This window comes from Mustelus asterias, chromosome 25, assembly GCF_964213995.1.
Source record: "Mustelus asterias chromosome 25, sMusAst1.hap1.1, whole genome shotgun sequence".
NCBI lineage: Eukaryota > Metazoa > Chordata > Chondrichthyes > Carcharhiniformes > Triakidae > Mustelus > Mustelus asterias.
The window spans coordinates 3,273,478-3,298,023 of NC_135825.1; the positions used below are offsets into that span (position 1 = coordinate 3,273,478).

Consider the following 24,546-nt stretch of genomic DNA (forward strand, 5'->3'; position numbering starts at 1 on the left):
TATTCACCTATTCATCTAGTTGCCCCTTAAATGGCACTACCATACCTGCTCCCACCATCTCCCCGGGTACTACGTTTCAGGCATTCACCACCCTCTGCTAAAAAAACTTGCCTTGCACATCTCCTCTAAACCTATGTCCGCTAGTACTTGACTTTTCTACCCTAGGAAAGAGCATCCGACTATCCACTCTGTCCATGCCACTCAATCTTGTAAACCTCTATCAAGTCACCCCCAACCTCCGTTGTTCTAGTGAGAACAAACCGAGTTTATCCAACCGTTCCTCATAGGTAATACCCTCCAGACCAGGCAACATCCTGGTAAAACTACTCCTTGCTCGGCATGTCTCTCTGAATTTATTGATGACTATCTTCTATTTATAGCCCTGGGTTTCAGACTCATGGCTAGAATTGCTTGTTGGAAAACCAATCTTTGCTCTTCCAGCCAAATCCCGGGACACTGATCTTGACTCAGCTGTGTCCTTGTGATGTTACTCGGCTGCAAGCGAATGGACAGACGCACACACACCACTACATGACACAGCGCACTTACATGGGATTGTTCTCAGGTAGAGATTGTCCCGGATCACCTGCTGTAGCTGGTGGTCCACCGATCCCTTCTGGAACTGCAGACTGAGGTAGTGGCGAAGCTCCTTGTTTATTATTCTCCCTGTTTTAAAAAAAAAAGCAATCAATGGTTTAATTTTTTTTTACAACCTCATCCATCAGCAGAGCCTGTGTAAAGGAGCAACAGCAGGCACAGGAAGGACAATTTGCAGCAAGGACAATGATCATTTGCCACAGCGCAGAATCACCCGTCACCAGGGTCACTGGATTTATCTCTCACGCTGAACAAATGATTCCATTTATAACATTACAGGAGCTTCTAAAAGCAATAAATACTTCCACTATAATGTCACAGAATTGAACAGAAGTCAAACTGAGCTCTGCTAGGCTGTGATGCAGCAAGAAAATTGCTATAATGGGATTCGATTACACAGAGGACAGACCAGGCTTCCCCTGGAGCAGTAATAACACGTTCAGTTACACACATTTACTCCCTAAGCAGCCCATACACTTAAATAGAAATATCAGCTGTGGGAGGGGAGGAATGGCAAAGGGGCACCTTTAATATATCAATGCCCACCAGCTAGATTCTCATCCTGTGCTTAAACTCCCATGGCAGTGCTCCCTCCCCATCTCTACCCTCCCCTTGTCCTAGAAACCCCACCACCTCCTTAACTCACTTTCTTCAACCCCAGAGCCTGCTGCATCTCCACCCACCATCTTTTCCCAACCGTTTCATAGTTCATAGAATCCTTACAGTGCAGAGACGCTATTCAGCCCATCGAGTCTGCACCGGCTCTCAGAGTCCCACCCAGGCCCTCCCCTATGCCCTATCCCCATAACTCTGCACATTTAGCATGGCCAATCCCCCTAACCTACACATCTTTGGACTGTGGGACGATACTGGAGCAACTAGAGGAAACCCATGCAGACAAGGGGAGAACGTGCAAACTCCACACAGTTATCCAAGGCTGGAATTGAACCCGAGTCACTGGCACTGAGGTAGCAGTGGTAACCACTGTGCCACCATGATGCCCAACTCTGTAGAGTTCTCTAGATCTTGCTAATTAGAAAGCTGTGTCAAAACATCTCCAATGCTCCACCTTCCTCCTTCAAACCTATCCCTCGGAGCGAGTTTAGACTCCTCCCAACATCTCCTCCTTTGGTTCAGCAACTATTTCAACTCTTGTGAAACACCACAGGACTTTTCCCTACATTAGTTTAAATGGCAGTACTTTCCTTTTCTAACTCCATACTCTCTTGTATGTGCCATGTGCTACCAGTTCATAGAATCATAGCAGCAAGAGGCAGCCATTCAGCCTAGAGTCTGTTCCTCTACCATTTCATGGCTCCTCTGTGACCCAACTCCATATAGAGTTCCTGGCCCGCCAACAGGCTGCTTGGAGCTGTGAGGGGATTGAGTTAGGGACAGGTCTATTTGTACAATGCACGCCAGACACGACAACTCAGGATCAGGCAGGTTTGAAAATGTGTTTATTTCCCCCTCAGGATGAGGCTGTCACTGGCAAGGCCAGCATTTATTGCCATTCCAAGATACCCTTGAACCTTGAGGTGGTGGTCGATGTTCTTCTTGAACCACTGATGGGCGGCATGGTAGCAGAGTGGTTAGCACTGCTGCCTCACAGCGCCAGGGACCCGAGTTCAATTCCTGGTTTGGGTCACGGTTTGTGCAGAGTCTGCACGTGCTGCCTGTGTCTGCGTGGGTTTCCTCCAGATGCTCCTCCCACAGTCTGAAAGACGTGCTGGTTAGGTGCATTGGCCATGCTAAATTCTCCCTCAGTGTACACAAACAGGCGCTGGATTGTGGCAACTAGGGGATTTTCACAGTAACTTCTTTGCAGTGTTAATGTAAGCCTACTTGTGACATTGTTAAACTTCAAAATTTAAGTCTATGTGATAAAGGTACATCAACAATGCTATCCTGTATAAATGGCCTCCTTTTGTACTGTAGATCCCTAGTTGGTGACTACAGTGGGATGGTTCCAATAACCCTGTTTTGCCACATCCAGTCTGCTGGAGATCAGAGAAATAAGGAAGATTCAGGAATTGAACAAGGTGAAATTTGAGCAGTGAACTCAATGTGAAGCTAGTCATTAACAGAAAGGTCCTCACTGTATCAGCAGCAGAAATCAAGGATTGGCTCACCATGCTTTTGAGTTTGGTAAGCCACCCGTTTTAGATGTCAATCTTCCCTCCAAATTTCAGGAAATTATGTTGCAAGGGAGCCACCATTCTGCTCCCAACAAGAGACATGAACAGTAGGAGGTGGACTAGAGCAGGTTTAAGGGGACCCAATCCACTTTAAAAGTCCTGTTAAAGAAACTCGCTCTTAGAGAATTTTTTCCCTGCCAATGCAACTGTCTTATCTTTCTGACATACCAGAGGTTGCCTTAAACTAGACTCTGATTTTGAGTTGCATGAGCCAAGCAAAAACACAGCCATCGGAAATCAATTCTGGGGCCTCCCTGAGTTAAGTGCTCTCTACAGCGGAAGGCACCTCGGCTGCTCACTGCTTTTGCTGGTCTTATTTCTCTGCGGGTCTCAGATCCAATTATACAGGTCGCAGAAGCAAGGATCACACAGAAATTTTTAAAAGCCCCCATAAGGAACTAGCTCATTGATTCAAATGAAGTCAGTAACACTGTTACACTTGGTGGCACTAAACTGGTTTAAAATTATATCCCACTCAACATGCAGTGTCACAAACAATCCCCTCCCTTCATGCACTCTAACTCAAATCTCTGGGGTGTTTTTTTTCTCCTGCATCATCTTATTCCTTATTCCACCTTTCGATAAGCGGTTGATGTTTAACTTTCTCCCACACAGCGGCTGACAACTGACAAGGTTACAATGATTGCAATGCAACCACACGAACAAACAGTGATGGGGAAATCCTTCTTCTCCTCCTGCCCCATCGTTAAGGACAGGCAACAACACCTCCTCCATGATTATCCTCAACACCGGTGCCCCACAAGGCTGTGTTCTCAGCCCCCTACTATACTCCTTATACACCTAGGACTGTGCGGCCAAATTCCCCTCCAACTGGGTTTTCAAGTTTGCTGACACCACAACCGTAATGGGTTCGGATCTCAAATAATGACGAGACAGAGTACAGGAATGAGACAGAGAATCTGGTGAACTGGTGCAGCAACAATAATCTCTCCCTCAATGTTGAGGAAACGAAGGAGATTGTCATCGACTTCAGGAAGCGTAAAGGAGAACATGCCCCTGTCTACATCAAGTGGAAATGGTCGAAAACTTCAAGTTTTTAGGTGTCCAGATCACCGTGTCCTGGTCCCCCCCATGCCGACACTACAGTTAAGAAAGCCCACCAACGCCTCTACTTTCTCAGAAGACTAAGGAAATCTGGCATGTCCACTATGGCTATCAACTTTTACAGATGCACCATAGAAAGCATTCTTTCTGGTTGCATCACAGCTTGGTTTGGCTCCTGCTCTGCCCAAGACCGCAAGAAACTACAAAAGGTCGTGAATGTAGCCCAATCCATCAAGCAAACCAGCCTCCCATCCATTGACTCTGTCTACACTTCCCGCTGCCTCGGCAAAGCAGTCAGCATAATTAAGGACTCCACACACCCCGGACATTCTCTCTTCCACCTTATTCTCTCAGGAAAAAGATACAAAAGTCTGAGGTCACGTACCAACCGACTCAAGAACAGCTTCTTCCCTGCTGCTGTCAGACTTTTGAATGGGCCTACCTTGCATTACGTTGATCTTTCTCTACATCCTAGCTAGGACTGTAACACTACATTCTGCACTCTCTCGTTTCCTTCTCTATGAATGGTATGCTTTGTCTGTGTAGTGCACAAGAAACAATACTTTTCACTGTATGCAAGTGCATGTGACACTGATAAATCAAATCAAATCCATAGGTTATCACCTGGGCAGACTAAATCTTCCAAACACAAGGGAATACAAACCTAGTTCTCATGTCCTCGTAACGTACTCAGCTCCAGCTGATGAACTTTCCCTGATTCTTTCCTCCTCCCCCCCCCCACCTTCCCCCCACCCGGCCTCCGAGGCCGATACGTCCGATCTGAGGTGCAGTGCCCAGAACTGAATGTGGAGAATGGTTATGGTAATATTCCAGAGACTGGGATTCAAATCCCACCACAGCAGTTAGAAAATTCAAATCCAATTAAATAAATCTGATTAAGAAGCTCGTATCAGTAATGGTAACTGTGCAACTACTGAAGGAAATCTTCCACCCTTAACCTTTTCTACATCTGACTCCTGACCCAGTGTGGGTGGAGGTTTGCTGCCTTCTGATAGGGCCTTGTCAAAAAAGGCTACAAAAAAACCATGATCCATACGACTGCAGTGGCTCACCATCACCAGCTCAAAGGGATGGACAATAAATACCAGCCTTGATAACAACACTCACATTCCAAGTATGAATGAAGAAAATACTTGGGTTGTCAGCTCTGGTTTCACCTCTTCCTGGAAATTTGCCAATGATACTTGCTGCTGTTTTTGTCATTACACATTAGTCATGTTTATTTCACAAAATAAATAACATGCAAATCAAAGAAACTCAATATGGTTAAAGTACATTTCTGCAGCTTCAAATGAAACGATTAACTTTCTTTGACTTGGCAAATCAATAGACGTTGCCACTCAAGTTATGTAATTTTGACTTTTTACAATTCACAGCAAGTTAACAAAGAACAGTACAGCACAGGAACAGGCTCTTCAGCCCTCCAAGCCTGCGCCGATCATGATGCCTGCCTAAACTAAACTTACAGAGTCCGTATCCTTCCATTCCCATCCTATTCATGTATTCATCTTGTTGCCCCTTAAATGTCACTATTGTACCTGTTCCCACCACCGTCCCGGGCAGCGCGTTCCAGACATTCACCACCCTCTAAAAAAAACTTGCCTCTCCTCTAAAAACTTACCTTAAACCTATGCCCCTTAGTACTTGACTTTTCTACCCTAGGAAAGAGCATCAAACTAAAAGGTAAATAAAACCAAAAGCAATCCTAATTCAATTCACTGACTCACAAATCTCACTCCAAGTTCAGCTTTAGCAAGAAAAGGCTGAGTACCAAGGAGCCAGAATAGATTGCTTTATACAACCACACACATCGCAGGCTAACTCCTGCCAGTTTGTGTTTATCCCTCCCCACAGTTACTGTTATGTTTCAGGATTCTGTGGGACTTGCAGGTGATTTTCATTCATGCGATTATCTTCTAAATCGTTCTGAATCGTGGGGTGACCAGCAAACACAAATCAACTACAAACCAAGACAGCCAGGAGTGAACCTGCATAAACCATTGATCATGGAAAATTGTTTCCAAGTCACCAATAGCAACACTTGGGACACAAGACAGACCATTCCAAGGGGACGCGCGGTGGAATCCTGAACAGTAGCCCAAATGCAGTCTAACCTTAGCTTCACACAGCTTTCATCCCTTTGCGTTACAACCTCGTTAAGGTAAAGGGTAACATTCCATTAGACTTTTAAATTATTTTTTCTATGGGTCCATCAAGTTGAAGTAAATCGCGTGCAGGAACCCCTAAACCTCTGTTCCTCTATTGCTTTGTTCGAATTACAAATCAATCCTCCCTCACCAGCTGGAATGCCTGTGAGAGCAGTCCAGGGGTGGAGGAGTGGAGGGTGCCGGGATGTTTCCTGTTGTGTCCAGGGAGGTCCCAGCCAGCTTCTCTCTAGCTCTGTACAGGAGCTGGTTCTCTACAAGCTCAAAGACTCTGAACAGACACAGAAGCAGCCTTGTCTGATGAATGCTGAAGCTTTCAAAGAGATTGCTCAGTCAGTCAACCGCGGAGATTGAACTTCCTGCAGATTTTCAGGAGGTATTCCAAGGAGACTGTCCTTGGAGCAAAACCACAACACAAGAAATTTAAGCCTCAGGAAGGGGGTAGATGAGGGGGAGAGGAAATCAGCATTTGTTGGAAATAAACCTTAAGATGTGGAGGCATAATGAACCCAAGTGTTGGATCTTGCCCATGTGTTTGCTTCATGCTTCAACAGCAGAACAGGAGATGTACACACAAACCCAGGTTGGGAGAATCACTAAGCATTTGTGTACTGCAAGACAAACTATTTTGCTGGTCGCCTCCAGCCAGTTTCAGATTCCATAGCCCAATAATGAATGCCCAACCCATCCCTCTCCAAACGCCAGGATTTTGAGCAAATCCAAATGCACTGGCCATATCAGAGAAAAAGACTTGCATTTCTATAACACCTTTCATAGAATCACTACAGTGCTGAAGGAGGCCATTTGGCCCATCGAGCCAATAATGACAACAGGCCCTATTCCCATAAATTTATCCCGCTGGTCCCCTGACACCAAGGGGCAATTTAGCGTGGCCAATCCACTTAACCCCATACATCTTTGGACTGTGGGGGGAAACCGGAGCACCCGGGGGAAACCCACGCAGACACGGGGAGAACGTGCAAACTCCACACAGACAGCGACCCAAGGCCGGAATTGAACCCAGGTCTCTGGCGCTGCGAGGCAGCAGTGCTAGTCATTGTGCCACCTTATTTCACAACCTTATGACATCCCAAAGCACCTTGAAGCCAATGAAGTTTTGAAGTGTAATTAGTGTTCTAATGTAGGAAGCACAGCAGTCAATGGTCTTTCCATGTGGCTGGATCAGAGTCCTAGGACGACCAAACATAACAGCACTATGGGACTACCTTCACCACACAACGTACAGATGCTCTAGGAAGCTCACTACCACCTTCTCCCGGGTTAACTAGGTATGGATAATAAAAACCAACATTGTCAGACACATCATATCTCAAGATTTTTTGAAAAAAACAGCCTTGGTCCCAGAACATGGCAGAACTCCCTTTGAAATAGTGCCATGTGTGTTTTACATTCACTTTAGGGACCAACTTGGTTTAACATCTAACCCAAAAGGCAGTGCCTCCGACATTTAAATTAAAATTGCTAGGTTACGGTGGAAACAGTGACAAGGGTTAGCCTTGCACAAGTCACAAGGATTTTAAACTAGTTAAAGGGGGCTGGGCTCAGTAGAATCATAGAATTCTACAGTGCGGGAGGCCATTCAGCCCATTAAGTCTGCACTGACCACAATCTCACCCAACACATTTACTCTAGCTAACCCCCCTCACATTAAGAGGCAATTTAGCATGGCCATTCCACCTAATCTGCACATCTTTGGACTGTGGGAGGAAACCCACGCAGACACGGGGAGAACGTGCAAACTCCACACAGACAGTGACCCAAGCCAGGAATCGAACCTGGGTCCCTGGTGCTATGAAGCAGCAGCGCTAACCACTGTGCCACCAGTTAGTTAGCAAAGTTTTCAGAACTAGTCATAGAGTGTATGGAAATTGGCAGTAATACAAGTTCAGGCACTACAGATAAAGGGACAACTATGGGAAGGGGTGTAGTCAACACAACACTGAGGGTGCTGTACCTAAATACACGCAGTATATGCAACAAGGTAAATGAGCTGGAAGCACACATTGTAATTGAAGGGTACAATATTGTGGGCATCGCAGAGACGTGGCTGCAAGGGAATCAGAGGTGGGGTCTGAATATCCAAGGATATATGTCCTATCAGAAGGACAGGCAGATGGGTAGAAGAGGTGGGGTTGCCTTGTTGGTAAGAAACAAAATTAAATCATTGGCAAAAAGTGATATTGGGTCAGACAGTGTAGAATCTGTGGGGGTAAAGTCGAGGAATCACAAAGGGAAAGAAGACCCTGATGGGAGTTATGTACAGGCCCCCCGAGCAGTAGTTAGGATGTTGGACAGAAAATAAATCGAGATAGAAAAGGCAAGTAAGAAAGGCAACATTACAGTAATCACGGGGGATTTCAATATGCAGGTGAACTGGGAAAATCAAGTTGGTAGAGGACCCCCAGATAAAGAATTTGTGGAATGTCTACGGGATGGCTTTTTGGAGCAGCTTGTGCTAGAGCCCACTAGGGAACAGGCACTTCTGGATCTGGCGACGTGTAATGAGGCAGACTTGATCAGGGAACGTAAGATGAAGGAACCCCTTGGGGGCAGTGACCACGATATGACAGAATTCACCTTGCAGTTTGAGAGGGAGACATTGGAATCAGATATAACGGTGCTACGATTGAGTAAAGGAAACTACAAGGCCATGAGGGAGGAGCTGGCCAGATTTGACTGGAAAGGGAGCCTCGCAGGAAAGCCTGTGGAACAACAGTGGCAGGAGTTTTTGGGGATAATTCAGAAGGCACAACAAATTCATTCCAAGGAAGAAGCAGCATGTTAACGGGAGGACGAGGCAACCATGGCTGACAAGGGAAGTCAGGGATAGCATAAAAGCAAAGGAAAGAGCATACTGTGAGGTGAGGAACAGTGAAACGCAGAGGATTGGGAAGCCTTTAAAAGCGAGCAGAGCACAACTAAAAAAACAATAAGGGTGGGGGAAGATGAAATGAGGGTAAGCTGGCTAGTAATATAAAAGAAGATTGCATGAGTTTTTTTAAAGATATATTAAAGGTAAGAGAGGCAAGAATGGACATTGGACCACTGGAAAATGAGGCTGGAGAAGTAGTAATGGGGGACAAAGAAAGGGCAGAGGAACTGAATGGGTACTTTGTATCAGTCTTCACAGTGGAAGACACCAGTAACATGCCAGAACTTGGAGAGTCCGGTGGCAGAGGTAAATGTAGTGGCCATCACTAAGGAGAAGGTGAGAGGGAAGCTGAAAGGTCTGAAGGTGGATAAATCAACTGGACTGGATGGACTACACCCCAGGGTTCTGAAGGAGACAGCTGAGGAGATTGTGGAGGCTTTGGTGATGATCTTTCAGGAGTCACTGGAGTCCGGGAAGGTCATGATGTGGAGGTCCCAGAGGACTGGAAAAAGATTAATGTAACACCTCTGTTTAGGAAAGGAGGGAGGCAGAAGATGGAAAATCATAGGCCAGTTAGTTGACCTCGGTCATGGGGAAGATCTTGGAGTCCATTGTTAAGGATGAAATTGTAGAGTACTTGGAAATGCATGGTAAAGTAGGGCGTGAAGGGACGCTCCTTTAAAAGCGAGATGAGAAGGAATTTCTTCAGCCAGATGGTGGTGAATCTGTGGAACTCTTTGCCGCAGAAGGCTGTGGAGGCCAGGTCATTGAGTGTCTTTAAGACAGAGATAGATAGGTTCTTGATCAATAATGGGATCAAGGGTTACGGGAAAAAGGCAGGAGACTGGGGCTGAGAATCATATCAAACATGATTGAATGGCAGAGCAGACTCAATGGGCCAAATGGCCTAATTCTGCTCCTGTGCCTCATCGTCTTATGCATGCTTTCTGCTGGAGGCGGCGGATAGTGCTGGAATCCGAGCCACTGGTGTGTGCACGAAATGCCACAGACAGATTGCAGATTATCCATGCATACCCCACATGAAGGTGAGTGACCCTACCCTGCTGGGTGTCGAGGTGCCCATAGGGCACAACTATAGCTCCTGAGTTGTTACAGGGTCAGGACTGTCACCAGAAAAGTACTAAGAAGTTTAACAACACCAGGCTAAAGTCCAACAGGTTTATTTGGTAGCAAAAGCCACAAGCTCCAAATAAACCTGTTGGACTTTAACCGGGTGTTGTTAAACTTCTTACTGTTTACACCCCAGTCCAACGCCGGCATCTCCACATCATGACCAGAAAAGTACACAGAGCACCTAAAGAGAATGAGTTACTAGGATTTATTTCTATAAACAGAGGGGTCACCTGGTAGTGGCACTCCCTCCAGTGACAAGCAGGACAATGCAAGGAATGCATTTCATTGTGATATGTAACCAGTCAGTCTGGTATTTGAGTACTAAAAGCTCTTGTGTGAATTGCTCAATACATCAACTTACCCCTGTCACTCCACTCACCTGGAGGCTTTCTGGAATTTGATCTACTTGTTTTTATTTACGTACAGCCAAGAAACCTCAGGACCTGTGTCATGGATCCACTCAGTGGCATTTATTTTACTAATTGGCTCAGGACACAGAATTTACCAGTCCTTTACAAGCTTTCTAGCTTTCATTGTTAACAAAATGAAACTTCCACAGGAGCTGTTTGCTTGGCATCGGTCTGGATATTTTGAACCAGAACCCTCCATATCACACTGATCGCAGAGTAAACCAAAGGTTAAAGCTATTGCCATACAAGATGATGCGCAAACACCACAGCCCAAACAGGATTCAAAACACCCATGAAATTCAGAGCGGACAGGTTCAATGCTCAGAAAACACTTGTCCCTATGTTATCAGTATTTATACTGCAGTTCTGACAAAGGATCATTTACCCGAAACATTAACTCTGATTCTCTCCATAGATCCTATGGGGGCGGCATGGTGGCAGTGGTTAGCACTGCTGCCTCACAAAGAACAAAGAAAATTACAGCACAGGAACAGGTCCTTCGGCCCTCCAATCCTGCACCGACCATGCTGCCCAAAACCCTCTCCCCTTCCAGGGACCATATCCCTCTATTCCCACCCTATTCATGTATTTGTCAAGACGCCCCTTAAAAGTCACTATCGTATCTGCTTCTACTACCTCCCCCGGCAGCGAGTTCCAGGCACCGCCAGAGACCTGGGCTCTGGTTCAATTCTGGTCTCAGGTCACTGTGTGTGTGGAGTCTGCACATTCTCCGTGTCTGCGTGGGTTTCCTCCGGGTGCTCCAGTTTCTTCCCACAGTCCAATGTGCGGGTTAGGTGGATTGGCCATGCTAAATTGCCCCTTAGCGTCAGGGGGACTAGCTAGAGTAAATGTATGGGGTTATGGGGATAGGGCCTGGGTGGAATTATGGTCGGTGCAGACTCAATGGGCCGAATGGCCTCCTTCTGCACTGTAGGATTCTATGATCCGCGCCCAATTTGGTGAATGTGTACCTTTTTGCTTTTATTTCAGATTTCTAGCATCCGCAGTAATTTGCTTTTGCAACAGATCAATTTCCCCCGAGGATGCTTGGAAACGATGTTTAAAATAAATTGGGGAGGGGAGAAAGAGGGTTCTTTTGATAGAAAGAACTGCAGTCAAGCCAGAAGAACTGATTCAAATACACACACCTCAACAAAAATACCAGTCATCAAATCACTAAGTGGCAGCTTTAAATACACAAATTATAGGTTTCTGTGTTCACTACTGCAAGCCAAAGCAAACCTAGCATTTCCACACATCAGTCACACAGCTGCTTACAAAACGAGAATGTGTGTCTTGTATAGGAGGTAAAATCAGAGCTTTTGCAATCACTGGTCTGTGAACATTGACACTTCAAATTATGACGTTAAAAAAAAGCTAAACATCCCACCATGAGCAGTAGAGGCTCAATAGTTGTCACCCACGGATTTGCACTCCCTCCTTGGAGACAAAAGGCTGTGGGTTCACTACACTTACCCAAGCACAAAATCCAGGTCAACACTCCAATGCAGTGCTGAGGGAATGCTGCACTGCACCATCTTTCAGATGAGGCCTTAGGACATACAAGATCCCTTGACCCAATTTCAGAGATGTATGGGAAGTTCTGCTTGGTGGCCTGGCCAATGTTTAATCCCTCAGCCAACAGTACCAAACCGATTATCCAATCACCATCAGAATTGCTGGATGTTGATGTGCGCAAACTGGTTGCTACATTTCTTACTTTACAACAGTGAATACACTTCATGGTGGCACAGTGGTTCGCACTGCTGCCTCATAGCAAGAGTTTTAACAACACCAGGTTCGATTTCTGGCTTGGGTCACTGTCTGTATGGAGTTTGCACGTTCTCCCCGTGGCTGCGTGGGTTTCCTCCGAGTGCTCCGGTTTCCCTCCACAGTCCGAAAGACGTGCTGGTTAGATGCATTGACCATGCTAAATTCTCCCTCAGTGTACCCGAATGGACGCCGGAGTGTGGTGACATGGGGATTTTCACAGTAGCTTCATTGCTGCGTTAATTTAAGCTTACTTGTGCCTAATAAATAAACTTTAACTTTATTTCAGTGGGGCACTGTGCTCCCAAGTTAATAAAAGGTTTATATAGTAATGCAAGCCTTTTTTTTAAAAAAAAGTGCCCCAAAACATATCAGCACCCTGACAACATTGGAAGCGGAGGGAGGTTAACATTCCAATTAGTTAGAGTATTTCACACATTTCAGAATCTGAGGGAAGTGCAAAATGGCTGGCCGCAGCATAACTGCTTATGGCATCTGGGAGCAGCATATGGAACAGAGGAGCTAAAAGGAACATCTAAACGTACTGGGGTCTAGGCAGCAGAAATGGTCTCTGCCTTCTCTTGCAAGATCAGCTGGCTGGGAATTGATTCAAACATCACTTCCAGAAAAACTCTTGCAGCATTCCAGGGACAGCAAGATTGCTGAGGAGACAGAGCATGTCTGAGACAGTATCATGCACACCTACCCTGCCTGATGGGGCAAAATTTGACCTGCCTCCCTAACACTACCCTCTCTCTTACTGCAGGCTCCAGTCGTAGCAGGAGACCTCGAGTATGGCAACAATTCAAGGCTTCAGCAACAGCAGCTGTTTTGCATAAATTGGCCCCGAGTGCCAGTAACCACACTAGCACGAGACAACAGTCTTAAACCAGTTCAAAGTCTAATCCCAAACATTTTTCATCAATCTAGGCTGCCTTAACGCTTTGAATGTTTGAAGTCTCGCTCGGAATATTTCAGCTCAAAAGGGCATCTTGTCGGAATTGGCGATGAAATGGTTACATTTTAGAATGAGAGATTGTGTGCTACACACTCACGTTAGGTGCTGAATGAACTCGATGCACCAGTAGTCAGGGAACACTCAAGTCGAACAACAAACGGCTTGAGACTGCAAATGAAACATGCAACATGTTCACTGCCATGGCGATGACGTCACTTACGTTAACGGCTGCAGTAACGATCGGCAAGTCTTTACTGCAAACAAATCTTAATGTACAGGGTTGGTCAGAGTCTTGGAAGGTTGAAAATAAACGGGACAACAAGCTCACATTTATATTTATCCAACTCCTTTCCTGACCTCAATGCATTCTAAAGCACTTCACAGCCAATAATGTACTTTAAGTGCAAACACCAATTTATGCAGAGTCAGGTTTCACAAACAGCAACTGGATAATGACAAGGCCAGATTTAGTGATGATGGTTATGGGGAAATTAGCCAGGGCAACAGACAGCACAGCTGCTGCTCTTCAAATAATTTACCTCCACCTAGAGAGCAGACAGTGCTTGGTTTGCCTCATCTGAATGAAGGCACTCTGATGGTGTAATGCTCCCTTGGTGCTGTGCTGAGGGTCAGATTATGAACTACCCATTAAGCAAGTGTTCCCCACCGTACCAAGACTGACACCTTACGTAGAAGCCAAGAAAATAGAACGATAGGCACCACTGTCCGTGGGTATCTGCTACAAAGGGGCACATGGAAACACAGGATAGCACCTCTCTATGCATAACCAGGTTTCAAGTTTGTATGGAATAACAGTGCAATAACCAGTAGCAATGATAAGGTAACACCTGCAATTTTCATTGCTCCAGAACCAATCATAGAAATCATAGAAACCCTACAGTGCAGAAAGAGGCCATTAGGCCCATCGAGCCTGCACCGACCACAATCCCACCCAGGCCCTACCCCCATATCCCTCCATATTTACCCGCTAATCCCTCTAACCTACGCATCTCAGGACACTAAGGGGCAATTTTAGCATGGCCAATCAACCTAACCCGCACATAGATAGAACCATAGAAAATTACAGCTCAGAAACAGGCCTTTTGGCCCTTCTTGTCTGTGCCTAACCATTTTTTGCCTAGTCCCACTGACCTGCACTTGGACCATATCCCTCCACACCCCTCTCATCCATGAACCCGTCCAAGTTTTTCTTAAATGTTAAAAGTGACCCCGCATTTACCACTTTATCCGGCAGCTCATTCCACACTCCCACCACTCTCTGCGTGAAGAAGCCCCCCCTAATATTCCCTTTAAACTTTTCTCCTTTCACCCTTAGCCCATGCCCTCTGGTTTTTTTCTCCCCTAGCCTCAGCGGAAAAAGCCTGCTTGCATTCACTATCTATACCCATCAAAATCTTATACACCTCTATCAAATCTCCCCTCAATCTTCTACGCTCCAGGGAATAAAGTCCCAACCTATTCAATCTCTCTCTGTAACTCAGCTTCTCAAGTCCCGGCAACATCTTTGTGAACCTTCTCTGCACTCTTTCAACCTTATTTACATCCTTCCTGTAACTAGGTGACCAAAACTGTACACAATACTCCAAATTTGGCCTCACCAATGCCTTGTATAACCTCACCATAACCTTTGGACTTTCAGATTTTACCTTATACACCCATCTTTCATGCCTTCAGGAATGAAGAATCCGACTGCACCTTCCCTTTGGCCAGCCTTTCACTAAAAACAAAAATTTCCCAAATCGGAGACCGGCCAACATAGCTGTTTACAGCAGCTGTGGGAAGCAAATGGACTCCAAGAAAATAGCTAATGTTAATTACACTGGATCTGGGCAGCAGAAATGCCTGGAAAATGTGCAGACATTATTGTATTAAGCTTAGAAATAAAAGTCATCCAGTCCAGAAGAGCAGGGTGTGCGTGGAATGTACAATTATAAAAGGACAGCACATTCCAACAAGCAGCCATCACTTCAGAAATACAGCACAAACATTCCATCCAACTGATGTTTATAGTCCTTAAGAGCCTCCTCCCAGTTTGTCTTCTCATTACAGAATAGCCAGATATTCTATTCCTTTCTCCCTCATGTACTCATCTAGATTCCCCTTAAATACATCTATGCTTTCATCAGAACTACTCCATGTGGTGGCGAATATCACATTCTCACCACTATCTGGGTGACAAAATCTCTCCCCAATTCCCTACTGGATTTATTACTGAATATCTTATATTTGGCCCCTAGTTTCACTTCTTCAGTTAGTTACCGAATAATCTGTGTTGGATCATCCTTACGATAATGGCAAAATGGAGTCTCATAGAACATAGAACAGTACAGCACAGAACAGGCCCTTCGGCCCATGATGTTGTGCCGAGCTTTATCTGAAACCAAGATCAAGCTATCCCACTCCCTATCATCCTGGTGTGTTCCATGTGTCTATCCAATATCCGCTTAAATGTTCCTAAAGTGTCTGACTCCACTATCACTGCAGGCAGTCCATTCCACACCCCAACCACTCTCTGCGTAAAGAACCTACCTCGGACATCCTTCCTATATCTCCCACCATGAACCCTATAGTTATGCCCCCTTGTAATAGCTCCATCCACCCGAGGAAATAGTCTTTGAACGTTCACTCGATCTATCCCCTTCATCATTTTATAAACCTCCATTAAGTCTTCCCTCAACCTCCTCTGCTCCAGAGAGAACAGCCCTAGCTCCCTCAACCTTTCCTCATAAGACCTACCCTTCAAACCAGGCAGCATCCTGGTAAATCTCCTTTGCACTCTTTCCAGCGCTTCCACATCCTTCTTATAGTGAGGTGACCAGAACTGCACACAATATTCCAAATGTGGTCTCACCAAGGTCCTGTACAGTTGCAGCATAACCCCACAGCTCTTAAACTCCAACCCCTTGTTAATAAAAGCTAACATACTATAGGCCTTCTTCACAGCTCTATCCACTTGAGTGGCAACCTTCAGAGATCTGTGGATATGGATCCCAAGATCTCTCTGTTCCTCCACAGTCTTCAGAACCCTACCTTTGACCCTGTAATCCACATTTAAATTTGTCCTACCAAAATGAATCACCTCACATTTATCAGGGTTAAATTCCATCTGCCATTTTTCAGCCCAGCTTTGTATCCTATCTATGTCTCTTTGCAGTCTACAACAGCCCTCCACCTCATCCACCAATCTTGGTGTCATCAGCAAATTTACTGATCCACCCTTCAGCCCCCTCCTCCAAGTCATTAATAAAAATCACAAAGAGCAGAGGACCAAGCACTGATCCCTGTGGCATTCCACTAGCAACCTGCCTCCAGTCCGAAAATTTTCCATCCACCACCACCCTGTCTTCGATCAGATAGCCAGTTACCTATCCAATCGGCCAACTTTCCCTCTATCCCACACCTTCTTACTTGCATCATAAGCCGACCATGGGGGACCCTATCAAACGCCTTACTAAAAACCATGTATATGACATCAACTGCCCTACCTTCATCAACACACTTAGTTACCTCCTCAAAAAATTCTATCAAATTTGTGAGGCATGACTTGCCCTTCACAAATCCGTGCTGACTATCCCGGATTAATCCGCATCTTTCTAAATGGTCGTAAATCCCATTCCCAAGAACCTTTTCCGTCAACTTGCCAACCACCGAAGTAAGACTAACCGGCCTATAATTACCAGGGTCATTTCTATTCCCTTTCTTAAACAGAGGAACACCATTCGCCACTCTCCAGTCCACTGGCACCATCCCCGTGGACAGTGAGGACCCAAAGATCAAAGCCAAAGGCTCTGCAATCTCATCTCTTGCCTCCCAAAGAACCCTAGGATATATTTCACCAGGCCCAAGGGACTTATCGACCTTCAGTTTATTCAAAATTGAATCAGTCAGGTAAGGGCACTCAGAAGGAAACGGGGTTTGCTGTATGAACCGGGGTTTGCCGTATGCTGTATGAAGAACCCACTGCCCACAGTGGAAGGAGAAGAAAGGCACCCCATTTAAATCAAAAATACCGTCGCCATCATACAGGGAGGAACAAAGGAGGAAGGAGCCGGCAGCTGCACATCACTCCATTGCACAAGCTCGCTGTTCCGAGCACAATCAATTGCTGTTGAAGTTAGGGAGACAAGTCAGCAAGAGCAATTTATACACAGCAAGATCCCACTAACAGCAATAACACGAATACTCCGTTTATCTGGTGTGATGGCAGCAGCTAAAGAACAAACGCTAGCTAGAGCTCTCCTGATTGGGTCAGTGCAAACATTCACCTGAACACTCAAATCGGCAAGCAATGTGATGCCCCCTCCAACAGTGTGGCACTCCCTCGTCACTATCCCCTCCAACATTCCCCCAGTGCTGCCCCCCGCCCCAATAGTACTGGACTAGACCAATAGCCTAGATAAAAGTTAAAGTTAATTTTTAGTTACAAGTAGGCTTACATTAACACTGCAATGAAGTTACTGTGAAAATTCCCAAGTCGCCATACACACTGAGGGAGAATTTAACATGGCCAATGCACCTAACCAGCACGGCTTACAGACTGTGGGAGGAAACCGGAGCACTCGGAGAAAACCCACGCAGACACGGGGAGAACGTGCAAACTCCAAGACAGTGACCCAAGCCGAGAATCGAACCCAGGTCCCTGGCACTGAGGCAGCAGTGCTAAACACTGTGCCAACCCTATCATGTGCTCAAGTCCAGTGTAGAGGGTTGAAACCCATCCAGCTGATTCAGAGGGACACAAACACTGGAAGCAGCTGAATCATCTCAATCCTTATCAGCTTGTTGTTCTGATAATTTGTGTGCCTTTAAACTGGAGCACACAGCAGTGGGGAACTCTACTCTTCCAGTAACATGGAGAACACAGTGCTAATCAGACAAATACCTAATCAAACCAGGAGCTGTGACCAAAAGGGATAAACTGCATGGAAAAGCTGCATTGCTTATTCTGCGACAGTTAAGACATTCGCCTCAGACCCCAGGGTCACTAAATGTATTTGACCATGTTACCTCTAAATGACCCTAGCTATGCACTCCCACCACTGGTCACCTGACACTCCAAATCATTCACAACTCATTACCACCTACACCAATGGAAAGCAAATGCACCTTTTCCTAGCAAATCAGATGATTTGTGCCTATTAATTAAATTCTGTCTCCTCACCCCCTCTGATTTTTGTCTATCTGTTTGCAACATTACTAGGAGAATCCCTGGACAAGGAAGAAATCACAGCCCTGAGTTGCATTGGGCTCAACAGACGCCAGTCAGAGTCAGAAGATGATCAACACTCAACTATTCAGTCTACTTTTACCAAGTCTATCTCCCCATCAACGCTTTTCAGGATAGGATGGGCATTAAATAAAGTATTACCCTGTTTAGTGTTAGAGGTAATACATTCACTGAGTATATTTAAATAAAAGTGCACAGATTTTTGGATCGAGAGAGAGACAGGTGGGAAGATAAAGTGGAGGTAAAAAATCAACCATCACCTTGCTAAATAGGAGAGCCATGCTCGAGGGACCAAGTGATCTATTCCTGCTCTGATCCATGCACAGAGTTTCCGGTTTCCCACAAGGAGATCAATCCACTAGCTTGCCGAGACAGAGATTTACTGGACAGGTAGGGCACTGAGCTGTGCATTATGGGCGGTGATCATAGAATCATACAGTGCAGAAGGCAGCCATTCGGCCCATCGCGTCTGCACCAACGGAGGCATTCTTGGGGAAAAGTACCGAAGGAAAGTGGAGGATTTTCAAGGAATGTTTGTCTGGAGCTCTGCATGACAACGTTCCGATGAGACAGGGGGGTGTTGGTAGGGTACGCGAACCGTGGTGCACGAAGGTTGTGATGAACCTGGTGAATAAGAAAAGAGAGGCGTACAGAAGGTTCAGAGAGCTAGGAGGTGTTAAGGATTTAGAGGAGTATACGGGATGTAGGAAGGAGCTTAAGAAGGAAATTAGGAGAGCGAGAAGGGGTCATGAGAAGGCCTTGGCGGGTAAGATTAAGGAGAATCCCAAGGCTTGCTACAAATATGTCAAGAGTAAAAGGATGAGATGTGAAGGCATAGGACCCTTAAAAGGTGAAGGGGGAAAAGTTTGTGCGGAACCGTTAGAAATGGCGGAGCTGCTTAATGAATACTTTACCTCGGTATTCACGGTGGAAAGGGATCTGGGTGGTTGTACTGCTGGTTTGCGGTGGACAGAAAGGATCGAGCATGTGGACATAAAGAAAGAGGATGTGTTGGAACTATTGAATGGCATCAAGGTTGGTAAGTCGCCGGGACCGGATGGGATGTACCCCAGGTTACTGTGGGAGGCGAGGGAGGAGATTGCGGAGCCTTTGGCGATGATCTTTGCATCGTCGATGGAGACGGGAGAGGTTCCGGAGGATTGGAGGATTGCGGATGTGGTCCCTATATTCAAGAAAGGGAACAGGGACAGCCCGGGAAATTACCGACCGGTGAGTCTAACCTCAGTGGTTGGTAAGTTGATGGAGAGGATCCTGAGAGACAGGATTTATGATCATCTAGAGAAGTTTAGTATGATCAAAAGTAGTCAGCACGGCTTTGTCAAGGGCAGGTCGTGCCTTACGAGCCTGGTTGAGTTCTTTGAAAATGTGACCAAACACATTGACGAAAGAAGAGCGGTGGATGTGGTCTATATGGACTTCAGCAAGGCGTTCGATAAGGTCCCCCATGCAAGACTTCTTGAGAAAGTGAGAGGGCATGGGATCCAAGGGGCTGTTGCCTTGTGGATCCAGAACTGGCTTGCCTGCAGAAGGCAGAGAGTGGCTGTGGAGGGGTCTTTCTCTGCATGGAGGTCAGTGACCAGTGGAGTGCCCCAGGGATCTGTTCTGGGACCCTTGCTGTTTGTCATTTTCATAAATGACCTGGATGAGGAAGTGGAGGGATGGGTTGGTAAGTTTGCTGACGACACCAAGGTAGGTGGTGTTGTGGATAGTTTGGAGGGATGTCAGAAGTTGCAGCGAGACATAGATAGAATGCAAGACTGGCCGGAGAAGTGGCAGATGGACTTCAACCCGGATAAGTGTGTGGTGATCCATTTTGGCAGATCCAATGGGATGAAGCAGCAGTATAATATGAAGGGTACCATTCTTAGCAGTGTAGAGGATCAGAAGGACCTTGGGGTCCGGGTCCATAGGACTCTTAAATCGGCCTCGCAGGTGGAGGATGCGGTCAAGAAGGCGTACGGCGTACTGGCCTTCATTAATCGAGGGATTGAGTTTAGGAGTCGGGAGATAATGCTGCAGCTTTATAGGACCCTGGTTAGACCCCACTTGGAGTACTGCGCGCAGTTCTGGTCACCTCATTACAGGAAAGATGTTGAAGCCATTGAAAGGGTGCAGAGGAGATTTACAAGGATGTTGCCTGGATTGGGGGGCATGCCTTATGAGGATAGAACATAGAACATAGAAAGCCACAGCACAAACAGGCCCTTCGGCCCACAAGTTGCGCCGATCACATCCCCACCTCTAGGCCTATCTATAGCCCTCAATCCCATTAAATCCCATGTACTCATCCAGAAGTCTCTTAAAAGACCCCAACGAGTTTGCCTCCACCACCACCGACGTCAGCCGATTCCACTCACCCACCACCCTCAGTGAAAAACTTACCCCTGACATCCCCCCTGTACCTACCCCCCAGCACCTTAAACCTGTGTCCTCTCGTAGCAACCATTTCAGCCCTTGGAAATAGCCTCTGAGAGTCCACCCTATCCAGACCCCTCAACATCTTGTAAACCTCTATCAGGTCACCTCTCATCCTTCGTCTCTCCAGGGAGAAGAGACCAAGCTCCCTCAACCTATCCTCATAAGGCATGCCCCCCAATCCAGGCAACATCCTTGTAAATCTCCTCTGCACCCTTTCAATGGCTTCAACATCTTTCCTGTAATGAGGTGACCAGAACTGCGCGCAGTACTCCAAGTGGGGTCTAACCAGGGTCCTATAAAGCTGCAGCATTATCTCCCGACTCCTAAACTCAATCCCTCGATTAATGAAGGCCAGTACGCCGTACGCCTTCTTGACCGCATCCTCCACCTGCGAGGCCGATTTAAGAGTCCTATGGACCCGGACCCCAAGGTCCCTCTGATCCTCTACACTGCTAAGAATGGTACCCTTCATTTTATACTGCTGCTCCATCCCATTGGATCTGCCAAAATGGATCACCACACACTTATCCGGGTTGAAGTCCATCTGCCACTTCTCCGCCCAGTCCTGCATTCTATCTATGTCTCGCTGCAACTTCTGACATCCCTCCAAACTATCCACAACACCACCTACCTTGGTGTCGTCAGCAAACTTACCAACCCATCCCTCCACTTCCTCATCCAGGTCATTTATGAAAATGACAAACAGCAAGGGTCCCAGAACAGATCCCTGGGGCACTCCACTGGTCACTGACCTCCATGCAGAGAAAGACCCCTCCACAGCCACTCTCTGCCTTCTGCAGGCAAGCCAGTTCTGGATCCACAAGGCAACAGCCCCTTGGATCCCATGCCCTCTCACTTTCTCAAGAAGTCTTGCATGGGGGACCTTATCGAACGCTTTGCTGAAGTCCATATAGACCACATCCACCGCTCTTCCTTCGTCAATGTGCTTGGTCACATTTTCAAAGAACTCAACCAGGCTCGTAAGGCACGACCTGCCCCTGACAAAGCCGTGCTGACTACTTTTGATCATACTAAACTTCTCTAGATGATCATAAATCCTGTCTCTCAGGATCCTCTCCATCAACTTACCAACCACTGAGGTTAGACTCACCGGTCGGTAATTTCCCGGGCTGTCCCTGTTCCCTTTCTTCAATATAGGGACCACATCCGCAATCCTCCAATCCTCCGGAACCTCTCCCGTCTCCATCGACGATGCAAAGATCATCGCCAAAGGCTCCGCAATCTCCTCCCTCGCCTCCCACAGTAACCTGGGGTACATCCCATCCGGTCCCGGCGACTTACCAACCTTGATGCCATTCAATAGTTCCAACACATCCTCTTTCTTTATGTCCACATGCTCGATCCTTTCTGTCCTCCGCAATCCAGCAGTACAACCACCCAGATCCCTTTCCACCGTGAATACCGAGGTAAAGTATTCATTAAGCACCTCCGCCATTTCTAACGGTTCCGCACAAACTTTTCCCCCTTCACCTTTTAAGGGTCCTATGCCTTCACATCTCATCCTTTTACTCTTGACATATTTGTAGAAAGCCTTGGGATTCTCCTTAATCTTACCCGCCAAGGTCTTCTCATGACCCCTTCTCGCTCTCCTAATTTCCTTCTCAAGCTCCTTCCTACATCGCGTATACTCCTCTAAATCCTTAACACCTCCTAGCTCTCTGAACCTTCTGTACGCCTCTCTTTTCTTATTTACCAGGTTCATCACAACCTTCGTGCACCACGGTTCCCGTACCCTACCAACACCCCCCTGTCTCATCGGAACGTTGTCATGCAGAGCTCCAGACAAACATTCCTTGAAAATCCTCCACTTTCCTTCGGCACTTTTCCCCAAGAATGCCTCCTTCCAATTTACCCGTCTAATTTCCTCCCTGATGACACTGTATTTCCCTTTACTCCAGAGAAACACTTTCCTAGCCTGCCTGACCCTATCTCTTTCCAATGCTATCGTGAAGGAGATAGAATTATGATCGCTATCCCCAAGATGCTCACCCACCGAGAGATCCTCCACCTGTCCAGGTTCATTAGCCAGCACCAGATCAAGAACTTACCCCTGACATCTCCTCTGTACCTAACCCCCAGCACCTTAAACCTGTGTCCTCTCGTAGCAACCATTTCAGCCCTTGGAAATAGCCTCTGAGAGTCTACCCTATCCAGACCTCTCAACATCTTGTAAAAGATAGGTTGAGGGAGCTTGGTCTCTTCTCCCTAGAGAGACGAAGGATGAGAGGTGACCTGATAGTGGTTTACAAGATGTTGAGAGGTCTGGATAGGGTAGACTCTCAGAGGCTATTTCCAAGGGCTGAAATGGTTGCTACGAGAGGACACAGGTTTAAGGTGCTGGGGGGGTAGGTACAGAGGAGATGTCAGGGGTAAGTTTTTCACTCAGAGGGTGGTGGGTGAGTGGAATCGGCTGACGTCGGTGGTGGTGGAGGCAAACTCGTTGGGGTCTTTTAAGAGACTTCTGGATGAGTACATGGGATTTAATGGGATTGAGGGCTATAGATAGGCCTAGAGGTGGGGATGTGATCGGCGCAACTTGTGGGCCGAAGGGCCTGTTTGTGCTGTGGCTTTCTATGTTCTATGTCCAACAGAGCATCTTACCCAGGCCCACCCTCGTCCTATTGCCCCCAAACCTACCCACTAATCCCCCAACCTACATATCTTAGGACACTAAGAGACAATCTACCGTGGCCAATCCACCTAACCTGCACATCTTTGGATAACCCCAAGGTAAACGTTTATGATCCATTAAGTATCTGAACTATTCCCATCAGCCCTAACTTTGCACCTGTTCGAATCAAAAACTGGCCACTGAAGCTAGCAAGAATTAATCCCAATACTACAACATGGTGGTATAATGGTTAGCACTGCTGCCTCTCAGCACCAGGGACCCGGGTTCAATTCCAGCCTCAGGTGACTGTTCTCTGTTGCAAGTTCTCCCCACGTCTTTGTGGATTTCCTCCAGATGCTCCGGTTCCTCCCACAATCCAAAAATGAGATTAGATGGATTGACTATGTTAAATTGTCCCTTTGAGTTGGTTAAGTGGATTATCCATGGTCCTGGATTAATTGTCTAGCGATAATACCGATGGCCTGGTGGTTTTATCGCTAGACAATTAATCCAGAAACTCAGCTCGTGTTCTGTGGACCCAGGTTTGAATCCTGCCATGGCAGATGGTGGAATTTGAATTCAATTTTTAAAAATCTGGAATCAAGAATCTACTGATAACCATTGTCGGAAAGAACAATCTAGTTCACTCATGTCCTTTAGGGAAGGAAATCTGCCATCTTACCTGGTCTGGCCTACATGTGATTCCAAAGCCACAACAATGTAGTTGACTTTCAACTGCCCTCTGAAATGGCACTCAGTTCAAGGGCAACTAGGGATGGGCAATAGATGCTGGCGGGGTTACGGTGATAGGACTTGGGGGAAATGGTGGGCCTGGGGAAGATGCCCTTTCAGAGAATCGGTGCAGATTCAATGAGCCTCCTTCTGCACTGTAAGAATTCTATGGTTTCTACAATAGATGACATTGCATACAAAACGGATTCAAGATGGTGCTGGAGCAAGGCGACTTCTTGCAAGCTGTCCCCAGCATACCACTGGTTCTATCTTTTACTCTTGTT

At 46.5% G+C, this 24,546-nt stretch overlaps 1 protein-coding gene across 6 annotated transcripts in view; it reads right to left on the minus strand.

Annotated features, from left to right (window-relative positions):
• The window catches only part of LOC144511754 (membrane-associated guanylate kinase, WW and PDZ domain-containing protein 3-like), a 123,566-nt gene that overhangs the window by 54,544 nt on the left and 44,476 nt on the right, over window positions 1–24,546 (minus strand). For all 6 annotated transcript variants that reach the window (XM_078241993.1, XM_078241996.1, XM_078241997.1 and 3 more), the window contains exon 2: window positions 550–666. In XM_078241993.1, coding sequence (XP_078098119.1) covers window positions 550–666 — 117 coding nt within the window. The remainder of the gene's footprint in view (window positions 1–549; window positions 667–24,546) is intronic.